The sequence below is a fragment of the Mastomys coucha genome, unplaced genomic scaffold, assembly GCF_008632895.1.
Source record: "Mastomys coucha isolate ucsf_1 unplaced genomic scaffold, UCSF_Mcou_1 pScaffold18, whole genome shotgun sequence".
In the NCBI taxonomy this organism is placed as follows: Eukaryota; Metazoa; Chordata; class Mammalia; order Rodentia; family Muridae; genus Mastomys; species Mastomys coucha.
This window is the reverse complement of record NW_022196900.1, coordinates 108565601-108577338: the sequence shown is the minus strand read 5'-3', so window position 1 is coordinate 108577338 and position 11738 is coordinate 108565601. Positions and strand designations below refer to the sequence as shown.

Here is an 11738-nt window from a genome sequence, read left to right as displayed (position 1 = left end):
GGAACTCACTCTGTAGACCAGGCTGGCCTCCAACTCAGAAATCCACCTGCCTCTGCCTCCCGAGTGCTAGGATTAAAGGTGTGCACCACCACCGCCCGGCTGCAGGCAGGTTTCTGAGTTCAAGGCCAGCCTGGTCTACAGAGTGAGTTCAAGGACAGCCAGGACTACACAGAGGAAAAAAAGGGAAAAAAAAACAAAACATGTGCACTACCACTGCCCAGCTTGTTTTTGTTTTTGTTTTTTTAAAGATTTATTTATTTATTATATGTAAGTACACTGTAGCTGTCTTCAGACACAACAGAAGAAGGCATCCGATTTCATTACAGATGGCTGTGAGCCACAATGTGGTTGCTGGGATTTGAACTCAGAACCTCTGGAAGAACAGTCAGTGCTCTTAATCGTTGAGCCATCTCTCCAGCTCCAATCCTCACATATTTGTTTGGAAAGAGACAGTGTCTAAGTTACCCATGCTGGCCTTGAACTCATTCTGTAGCTTGGACATACCCTTAATAATTAGTCCTCTACTGCAGATTCCTGCGGAGCTCAGATTAGAGCACCAGGGCCATCTCCATAATGCGGGAGGGGGGGGGAGAGGGCAAGGAGGAGAGAGGAGAGGACAGGAAAGGAGAGAAGAAAGAGGAACAAAGCGAGGGAGAGCCAGGGAGAGAGGGGTGTACCCCAGATGCCCACACAGACATGCCTAAGAGATTGTTAGTGGAAAGAGTGGTGGCCTTGAAGGTGGGTTTCCGGTGCCAGATGTCCAAGTCTGCCGTTCACTGGCCCCCTCAGAATCCCTTTCTTTGAAATTGTGTGGTCCCTAAGGTCCCTCTCAGTTTTAAACTATTAGCCACCCTACTGGATGGCTGGCTTCTCTCCTCAGGGAGCTGCCACCATCGCTTCCTGCCTCCCTGACCACTGTTTCTATGCCAGGAGTCATGGAAGTGTGAGATGTGGCCAAGTTTCCCACAGTGGGCATCGGTCAGGACCCTCCAGAACTATTTTAAAAGCTTTCTTTAGGGGGGGGAAAAGGCCTGGGCTCCAGGGGCAGGAGGACAGGAAACAGGAAGAACTGAACAACCGCTCTCCTGGGAGCCAGAAAAAGTCCTTATGCTTAAAACCACAGTCTAGAGTTGGCCTGCCTCTGTTGCCAACACTGGCAGCTGTGGATAGGTGGACCAGCCTTGGGGAGGGGGTATGAAGAAGGGCTGGCACTTCCCCTGTGTGCTGTCACAGGGACACCTGGCAGCTGGTAGGTGGAATGCACGCTCTGGTGCAGGAGGAAGCAGGGGCCAATATGAAACTGTCCCGCAGTTTCATGAACCAGTTCTGCCTCGACCGAAGGGAGAAAGGAGACCTGAAACACAGAGTTCGAGAACAAAAGGACACGAAGCCAAGTTGAGGGTTTCCAATCAAGGCTCTCCTTTACTTTGGGGGTTCAGCATTTATATACAAGAGAGCATAACTGAATCTCTAGGTTACAATGACATTTGAATAACATAAGGAATTCGGGAGGAGTCAGGAAGAGTCCGAAAGGGAAGCTGGCTGCTGGGCTGAAAGTGGAGACTCCCGGCATCCTGCAGGTCTCAGCTCAGGGGAGTGGCTGGAGGCGCCTTCCACAGTGGGGGAAGAGGTCAACAACCGATGTCCTCAGGCTGTATACGTGCCAGCCTGTAGCTGTACCACTTTCCTATTGATACTTCTAAGTATCAAGGATGCTGAGTCTCATTTGTATGCTGAAACAGTTATACTGAAGACTAGGAGAGAGGACGTGAGAAGCAAAGACCAGGAAAAAAGAGGCGCTTTATAAGAAATCTTACTACAGGGGGCCGGAGAGATGGCTCAGCGGTTAAGAGCACTGACTGCTCTTCCAGAGGTCCTGAGTTCAATTTCCAGTAACCACATGGTGACTCACAACTATCCATAATGAGATCTGGTGCTTTCTTCTGGCCTGCAGGCATACATCCAAGCAGAATGCTGTATTCATAATAAATAAATCTTTAAAAAAAAAAAAAGAATCTTACAAGAACAGAGAGATGACTCCATGGTAAAGAACACTCGCTGCTCTTGCAGAGGACCCAGGTTTAGTTTCTAGTACCCACATATCGGGTCATAGTGCCGTAACTGCAGTTCCAAGGGGTTTGACAAAGTCTCCTGGAACCTAAGGGTACATGTGCTCACATGTACACAAACCCTTCCAACACACACAATTTATAAATATTTTTGTTATTTTCTTCTCTGAAACAGCATTCGTCTGTGTAGCCCTGGCTGTCCTGGAACTTCCTCTGTAGGCCAGGGTGGTCTTGAACTCAGAGATTGACCTGTCTCTGCCTCTAGAGCACTAGGATTAAAGGTATGTACCACCACCCAGCTAATTAAATGCTTTTTTAAAAGAATCTTATGACATGAGTAAGATCTAGACCAGTGATTCTCAACCTTCCTACTGCTGCAACCCTCTAATACAGTTCCTCATACTGTGGTGACCCCCAACCATAAAATTATTTTCATTGTTATGTCATTACTACAATTTTGCTAGTGTTATGAATCATAATATAAATACCTGTGTTTTCCAATGGTCTTAGACAACTCCTATGGAAGGGTTGCTCAATCTCCAAAGGATTAAAAAAAAAAGGATTAAAAAAGGTTAAAAACTGCTGATCTAGAGGGTTCCTGTATGACATTGTACTTGTAGTCAGCAATAATATATTGGGCACTTAAAATTACACAGCCAAGCCAGGCAGTGGTGGTTCACGCCTTTAATCCCAGCACTTGGCAGGCAGAGGCAGGCATATTTCTGAGTTCCAGGCCAGCCTGGTCTACAGAGTGAGTTCCAGGACAGCCAGGGCTCTACAGAGAAACCCTGTCTCAATAAAAAAAAAAAAAAAAAAGACACAGCCAGATGTTCTGGCACATGCCTGTCATCCCAGTAGTTCAGAGGATTAGAAGTTCAAGGCCAGCCTGGGCTGCTTGACACCTTGTCTCAATCATAAAATAATTCACTAGGGGATCGATCTTGTGAATTTGTTCTTGCCACCATAAATAACACAGAAAGCCCACGAAAGAAATGGTTTTTCTCCACTTAGGCTGCCTCTGTGGTGAGGAAGAGCTAACTTCAATGGGAAAGCAACGTGCTCCTCAAGTGCTCCACAAGTACTCCCCTGAGGTTTTACCTACGTCGTGTGGCCAAGGCAGAATGAGGGCTCAAGGCTCTTTGTGTTGGTCTAAACTTTGTCACAACCAACAAGCTTTACAGGGGTACTGCTCAAAGAGGCAGAGTCCCCAAAACCATGCTCATGTGTTTCCAGTCACCGTGATGCTGTTGAGAGAAGAATATTCACGGAGTAACTTTTTGTTCAGCTTCCCCTCTGTGGGTCCGCAACAAGTTAAGCGAGACCTGAGTCAGAATTTCACCCTGCCTTAGGCAGTAGCCAAAGGCAAGACAGTTGCTGGAGGAGACAAGACCTGGATTTTATGTGCTGTCAGATTTGTGTACTGTAGGACGCTCAGCCCTGACTGGCCTAAACGAGAAAGACCTTTGTATTCAGAAGCACAGATGTAGGGCAGGATCCTGGGCTGGTGTGAATGAGTCACCAGAATTATCAAGGTCCCTGCCAGTCACGGCGTCCTCATTCTGTGCCTAGCGAGCTACAAGGGAGTGACCAATGCTCTGGGCAGTGAGTGAGTCAGTCAGCTGCTTCCTTGGGTTCTGAAGTGGAGAGAGGCTGGGTACCCACCAGCTCTTCCTTCAAATCAGGCATCTTTCCTGCAGCCCATCATCATTTACAGCTTCATGTCCTTAAAACCAATCCCTGGTACAGGAGACGAGGTTGCAGCGATGGGGTTACCCTTGATCTAGTTTGGGGCTATCTGAGGAATCAAAAGATACTCTCTTGATGGTGTTGTCTCCTGACAGTTGGGGGGGAGGTAGGGATGGTGGGAAGACCACCTTCATGCTCCCTGATCCTTCTTGGATAAGCAGCAAACTCCGTCAAGTTGACAGAGTTCCCACCCCTGTGACCTCGTCATGCCCCATCCAGTGTCTGCTGAGGAGCAGTTGTGGACTCGGGTCCACAGCCTTGCCTTTGTCTAGAAGTTTACAGCCGAGGCACTAGTGTTAAGCACAAGGCACAGAGGCCAATGCCTTCCTTCTTTCCAGGGATAATTTCTGATCCTGCCTAGAGGGAAATTCTTGTTACTGACCAGGAGAAAGGTGATTGTGGAGCCTGTGATTTAGTCACATCTCTGTCCCCTTCAGCTGCAGTCCAGCCCTGTCTTGAATAAGTGGCCTTTAGTCAAGCTGGTCCAAAGCCAGGGCAACTGGTACAAAGGCTAAAAGTATTCTTAGTAACATCTGTGCCTCTCATTCTTAGGCCAGGCTTTAGAACAATATGATTGTTAAGCCTAGGAAATAGCTTCTGTTCTCTTTGCATCCTGTTCCATACTCCAGAAATTTGGGCAGAGTTCACAGTTATGAATCCCTTAAACATCAATGTATGTATGCCTGTGCCAACTGGTATAAGAGAGTCAACAGCTCTTTCTGGGCAAGTTGGTCCCACCTTGGCTTCTCAATGGAAAAGGCATTTCTCCCTTGGAAAAGATCACAGTCAGTCCGTCGTCAGAGTCAAGCATTTATCGAGCATTTGTCAGGCAGAGTTCAAGACCTGCGGACACTCTCGTGGTAAGTAACATAAACCCACAGTCATGCCTTGGAGTCAACAGACAGGGGAATGGAGGCGTGGACTAGTTAGCTCTCATTGCTATGGCCAAATGCCATGGAGAAACAGTTTGCAGGAGTTAAGGGTTTGGCTCACAGTATGAGGTGTTTCAGTCCATCACAGTGGGGAGGTCATGGCAGAGCCGAGATGCCCACATCTTGACTGCCAGGAAACAGAGAGGGAGAGAGAGAGAGGGAGAGAGAGAGAGAGAGAGAGGAGATACATGGCATACAAATATGCAAATTATAAACAAGTTTTTGTTTATTTGTTTGATTGATTGATTTGGTTTTTCTTTTTTTTTTTTTTTTAAGATTTACTTTTTTTTGTCTCCTGGGTCCCTTAGAGCAACTTATATAAGAAATAGGCAGCATACACTACCCAGGAGGCTGCTGTACGCAGCCATTGGATTTACTTATTTATTATATGTAAGTACACTGTAGCTGTCTTCAGACACTCCTGAAAAGGGAGTCAGATCTCATTACAGATGGTTGTGAGCCACCATGTGGCTGCTGGGATTTGAATTCAAGACCTTCAGAAGAGCAGTCAGTGCTCTTAACCGCTGAGCCTTCTCTCCAACCTGATTTGGTTTTTCAAGACAGAGTTTCTCTGTGCAGGACAGCCAGGGCTACACAGAGAAACCCTGTCTCGAAAAACCAAAAAAGAAAAAAGAAAAAGAAAAAATAAAAAATAAAAATAAAAATAAAAACAGGTAACAAGACTGTGTCTCCCGCCCGTTTGCTTTCACTGTCTTGCGCCCATTTGCTTTCACTGTCAGACACAGAGCCCGGGGCCTCAGCTCAAGCTCTCTTCACTGAGCTGCACCCCAGCCTGGTTTCCAGTTTCCCTTTTTTGAATTTTGGAAGGTTTAGGACTCTGGTGGAAGTGATGTCACCTAAGTTCTGAGACCGATTTGTAGGACACATGGCAGCAGTTTTGTAGTTCTCATGGGACTCTTAGAGAACTCGGCGGCCTCCATGCTATCTGGGACCCCTAACACCCCTTAAAGAGCCTACAGTTTACCCTGCCCTCAGCTTTCAAGCCTGGATGGGTTTCCAGCCACACACAGTCAAGTCTGATTCAGCTAGTCATGAACTTGGGCCATTTTGGATATGGCTTCTCTAGACCTTCCCACCTCAAGTCAACTTACTGTGGCTAAGGTGACATGGAACTGTCCCCAACTACAGGTCTCTCCTCTCCTCTCTTCCCTTCCCCATCCCTCTCCTTCCCTCCCGACTTTCTTCTGTACTGGATATGAACCTAGGGCCTTACGTGTTACTTAAACCCCAGCTCTGATTCTACTAATTGACTTTGGAGCAACCTATGAATTGGCAAGATAGATGCTTTCAAAGTTAAAGTTTGGGGGGTTTGTTTTGTCTTGTCTTTTAATTTGTTTGTTTGTGGTTTGTTTTTGGTTTTGCTTTTGTTTTTTTTTTTTTTTTTTTTTTTTTAAATGGTGTCTCATTGTAGCCCAGGCTGGCCTCAAACTTGCTAACAGCTAAGGATGACCTTTGAAATTATAGGCATGTATCACCATGCCTTGTTTATATAATGCTAGGGGATGAACCCAGGGTTTGTACATGAGAGGCAAATACGCTACCAACTGACTTAGAACTCCAGACCTAGAAGTTTTTCTATTTCAAGTTAATTTTATCTAGTTGATTAAAATAGCCCAATAGCTGTGGCCCCAAGGATAAGTTCCAGATTTCAGTTTTAGAGTAAAGTCCTATGTCTTGGGCCCTTCGCAGCCCCCTTGGGACACTCATCCCAGCTCCATGAGGAAGAAATAGGATATGGAAGGGGACCGGGAGTGTCTAGGGGTCATTCCTCCTGGTACAGGGCAGCACTAGAAGAAACAATCCCTTCTCTGAACTAGATGGCAACGGTGCTAAGCATGCACAGACCACTGCAGGAAGAGGGGTGCCCTGTTGCAAAGATCTGGAAGAGGGAGAGAGCTTCATCTTTACCAAAACCAACAGAAAAACGAGGCTGTGTGGACTGGAAGGATGGCTCAGTGGTGAAGAGCATGCTCTGCCCTTGTGAAGGACTGGGATTCTGTTCCCACCACCCAGATGTAACTCCAGTAACTTCCAGGTATTCTGATGCCCTCTTCTGGCCTCTGTGGGTACTGCATGCATGTAGTGAGTATACATACTGCCAGGCAAGATACTCGTGCACATAAAACAAAATAAACGTGGGGTGGTTGGAGTTAATAAATTGGAAGAGGCAGAATGTAATGCTTTCTGGAACTTAGCAAGAAACCAAGTCAGGAAGGATCACTTGAGCATGTAGGGGTGAGGGAGGGCTTACTGCAAGCCTGGATTCATCTCCAGTAACACTCCTCCTCCAAGTGCACACACGAGCGCACACTTCTACACACACACACACACACACACACACACAAAGCAAGAACACAAGAAAAGAAGCCTGCAGTGAAGGAAGGAAGGGGGCTGGTGGATGAGAACATTGGGGAGCCATAGCAAAAAAGATGTGAAGATGTTTATTTTAGGATTTTTTGGTGTGTGTGTGTGTATCTGTGTGTGTGTGTGTGTGTGTGTGTGTGTGTAGAAGTATGCATGCATGTACATATGTATGTGCGCTATGCTTGTGGAGGTCAAAAAACAATCTCACATGTCAGTCCTCAGATACATTCCACCTTTTGTTTGAAACATAGTCAATCACTGGCCTAGAACTTAACCTCACAGGCTACTGCTCACAAACCAAGCTCTTTACCTAAGGAGCCGCTTCCCTGGCCCTGAATCCACCGCTGCTTCTCCTCCTCCTCCCCCTCCTCCTCCTCTTCCTCCTCCTCTTCTTCCTCCTTCTCTTCCTCCTCCTCCTCTTCTTCCTCCTCTTCTTCCTCCTCCTCTTCTTCCTCCTTCTCTTCCTCCTCCTCCTCTTCTTCCTCCTCCTCTTCTTCCTCCTTCTCTTCTTCCTCCTCCTCTTCTTCCTCCTCCTCTTCCTCCTCCTCATCTTTCTAGTTTGGCTTTTCAAGACAGGGTTTCTCTGTGTAGTCCTGGCTACCCTAAAATTCACTTTGTAGACCAGGCTGGCCTTGAATTCAAAGATCCTCCTGCCCTTGCCTCTATTTTTTTCTCCTCCCTCCTCTTTTGGCTACAGAGGCTAAATCCTGGAGACTACATCTCCCAGGCTCCCTTGCAGTTACCAGTGGTTATGGACATGTTGGGTTCCTGAGAAGTAACTGGGACTGTTGTGCTGAAGGAGTTAATGCTGCAGAGTTAATAGTGTGTGACACTGCCTACTCTGTCCCACATGGCTGACACCTGAAAGCCAACTCAAGACAGTGAGGTCAAAACCAGAGGCAAAGGTCACTAGGACCACAGAGAAACTCATTCTGTGTCACCTAGGTGCCTACTTACCATAGAAATGCTGAGTAATAGCTGGGCAGTAGTGGCACATGCCTTTAATCCCAGCACTTGGAGGCAGAGGCAGGCGGATTTCTGAGTCCGAGACCAGTCTGATCTACAGAGTGAGTTCTAGGACAGCCAGGGCTATACAGAGAAACCCTGTCTTGGAAAAAGAAAAAAGAAAAAAAGAAAGAAAGAAAGAAAGAAGAGAAGAGAAGAGAAGAGAAGAGAAGAGAAGAGAAGAGAAGAGGAAAGAAAAGAAAGGAAGGAAGAAAAAAATCAGCATTTGGCTTTAACTCATGAAGTTCTGTTGTTTTTTTTTTTTAAAGGTTTATTTATTTCTATATATAAGTACACTGTAGCTGTCTTCAGGCACCCCAGAAGAGGAGATCTCATTACGGATGGTCGTGAGCCACCATGTGGTTGCTGGGATTTGAACTTAGGACCTTAGGAAGAGCAGTCAGTGCTCTTAACCACTAAGCCATCTCTCCAGCCCTGAAGTTCTGTTTAAAGCACATGCAGCATATAAACCAAGTATGGCGCACAGGTGTGGTACACGGGTGTGGTACACACCTGTAATCCTAGCAGAGGCAGCAGAATCACAAGACCATCTTTAGCCAATATAGCGAGTCAGGCAGCCAGCCTGAGCTACATGAGAGCCTGTCTGAGAAATGAGGCAGGCACTAGACAGGTGACACAGCTATTAAGAGCACGGAAAGAGTCTGCAGTCTGCCTGTAATTCTATCTCCTGAGGATACACCCTCTTCTGGTGCCCGCACACATGCGGTATACACTCACACAGACACACACACATACACAAAAATAAAAGTGGATATTTATTTAAACCTGAGCAGGGTAAAAGAAATGAGTTCCTATTTATTAGGATGGCTGTGTGTCGCTTTGGGCTTATGCATACAACTGCTACTTATGCTGACACGGTATTTGATGCCATGAGCTGAAAACCAATCGTTTAGTTATTAACATCGAGGCAGAAGGATGAAGGCTGACCTGCGACACACTCTGGATTCAGCCTTATTTAAAGTTAAACGACAGGAGGGAGTCACAAGGGAAACAGAGCTTGCCAGGGTAGGGTGGGGCAGGAGAAGGGCTGGAGCCAGGAGCACGGAGCTTGTGGGGAAGGAAAGCTAGGAGGGATAACCAACCGGGTGTTTCCAGGGCTCCCCACCCCCAGCTTCCCTGTCCCCTCCTGAGGTCCCTTCGGGGCCCCATCCTGGCCCCGCCCCCGCCCCATTGACAATATAGGGCACCACTGCCGGTGCTCTCAGGCTTTGGCTGCCGACGGACACCCAACCATGCCGGCAGACCTCAGCGGTACCTGGAACCTTCTCAGCAGCGACAACTTCGAGGGCTACATGCTGGCTCTGGGTAGGATCCTAGGGTTGTGCAGCTAAGGGGAGCTAATGGTGGGGAGCAAGGCCTCGGGTCTCCGGGGTTGAGTGAAGACAACTTGACCTGTCTGTTCCAGGTCCTGTCCCCTGTGGGTTATGCTCTCAGCTGGTCAGCTCCTGCCCTTGTCCCATAGTCTCTGCTCCTCTGTCTATCCTCTTTCTTTTGACCCTGTTGTCTTGTCTGCCCATCGGTTACCTCTCCCGTCCCTCGAACCTCAGGTGCTTATGTACCCCTGTCTATCCAGCTTTGCGTGGATACCTGGGTACGGTTGGGAGCGGCTGGGGCTCCTGGGGGCAGGGCGGGTCCTGGCAGTCTAAACCAGGCAAACAGCAGCTGCAATCTGCACGAGAATTCAGTTTCCCCGCCATTGCTGAGCCCGCTTGGCCAGTCAGCCTGAGCTGCCGGTGTGTGGTGGGACAGTTGCGCCCTAAACCCTGAACCCTGTGGCCACCAGTGGGGTGCGTGGGTCCACCAGAGAGGGTCTGATCACTGTTCCTTTCTGTATAGTGCTGCCCCCGCAACTTGCTCTGACTCCACAGATCTGGCAGATTTGGACAACTATTACCGCATAGCATAATCTTGTCTGTTTGCCAGGACACATATTGGGATTTATTAGTTTGGGTTTTTTGTGTGTCTGTTTTGAGATAAGGCCTCACGTTGTAGGTCAAATTGGCCCGAGCCTCACTTTATAGACCAGGCTGGTCTCAGACTTCAGGAAATCCTCTCTCGGCTTCTCAAATGTAGGGATTAGAGAGAGACCTAAGCTCCCATCTGTGACACACTTGGTACTTGACAAGCTTCATTGACAAGCTTCGAGTTATAGAACAGACTCCAAACGCCCAGTAAAAGCAATATTTAAAAATTCTTCTTTAGGGGCTGGAGAGATGGCTCAGTCACCCTGGTGACAGCTCACAACCATCTGAATGCCCAGTTTTGTGATGCCCTCTTCTGGCCTCTCTGGGCACTGCACACATGTGGTGCACAGATATGCCTGCAGGTAAAATTTATAAACGTTCTCTTGAGTCAAGTATGGTGGTGCACACCTGTGATCCAATATTTGGAAGTGGAGGCCAGAAGATGAAAAGTTTAATGTCACCTTTGCCTATACAAGTTCAAAGAGAGCGTGTGTTACATAAAATCCTGCTTTAAAGGCAGCTATTCTCTGACTTACACATGCATGCCCCCCCCCACTAATGTAAGTCACTAAAATAAAAAATATAACAAGAACGATAACTTTTCAGGCATTGACTTTGCAACTCGGAAGATCGCCAAGTTGCTGAAGCCTCAGAAAGTGATAGAGCAAAATGGGGACTCCTTCGCCATCCACACGTGTAGCAGCCTGAGGAACTACCTTGTAAAGTTCAAAGTTGGAGAAGAATTTGAGGAGGATAACAAAGGCCTGGATAACAGAAAATGCACGGTAAGGGGTTAGGGAGCAGCTCAGGGCTGGGACTCTCACGTAGCAAGCATGAGGCCCAGGTAAGATTCCTAGCACTGTAGAAAAAGTAAAGAAAAGCACATAGGCTTGGGGCTGGAGAGACAGCTCAACAGCTAAGAGCATTTGGGCTCTGGTAGAGAATCCAAGGTTTAATTCCCAGCACCCACATGGTGGCTCACAAGCACCTGTATCTGCAATTCCAAGGGTGCCCTCTTCTTCTAACCTCTGTGGGCACCAGACATGCACGTAGTACACCTACATGCATGTAGGCAAAACGCACACACATAAAAGTTTTAAAAAATAAATTAAAACGTAACATAGGCTGCAGATTTCAGTTAAGTCAGCATGCAGTCTACCTGGTAATGTTTAAGGATCCTGCCATAGTGGATCACTGTTCCTCTCTCCCTTCATGCAGAGCCTGGTTACCTGGGAGAATGACAAACTCACTTGTGTACAGAAAGGAGAGAAGAAAAACAGAGGCTGGAGTCACTGGATCGAAGGGGACCAGCTCCACCTGGTACGGATCCATTCCGTTCTGAAAACATTTGGGGGAGAGATTTAAATCTCTATTTCCTTATTTGTACTCATGTATGTCTATGTACCTGTGTGCGTGCGCGTGTGCGTGCGTGTGTGCGTGCGTGCGTGTGTGTGTGTGTACCACATGCACGCAGTGCCTGCAGAGATCTCCTTGGAACCGGACTTACAGGTGGTTATGAGCTGCCCTTGGTGGGTGTTAGGAACTGCACGCTGGTTCTTTGCAAGAGCATCAAAGAACTCTCAACCACTGAGCCAGCTCTCTAGCCCCTTGTTATT

At 47.5% G+C, this 11738-nt stretch overlaps 1 protein-coding gene and 1 non-coding gene across 2 annotated transcripts in view; one reads left to right on the top strand and one right to left on the bottom strand.

The window, feature by feature from the left end:
- Positions 1-5033: 5033 nt before the first annotated feature.
- On the bottom strand, positions 5034-5162 carry LOC116097267. Its single transcript, XR_004121313.1, has one exon. It is a non-coding gene; the product is annotated as a small nucleolar RNA SNORA70 (small nucleolar RNA).
- A 4034-nt stretch (positions 5163-9196) lies between these two features.
- Positions 9197-11738, top strand: part of Rbp7 (retinol binding protein 7) — a 4799-nt gene continuing 2257 nt past the window's right edge. The window contains exons 1-3 of the mRNA XM_031376993.1: positions 9197-9463; positions 10729-10907; positions 11341-11442. Of these exons, the coding sequence (XP_031232853.1) occupies positions 9391-9463; positions 10729-10907; positions 11341-11442 (354 nt within the window). The 5' untranslated portion in view covers positions 9197-9390. The remainder of the gene's footprint in view (positions 9464-10728; positions 10908-11340; positions 11443-11738) is intronic.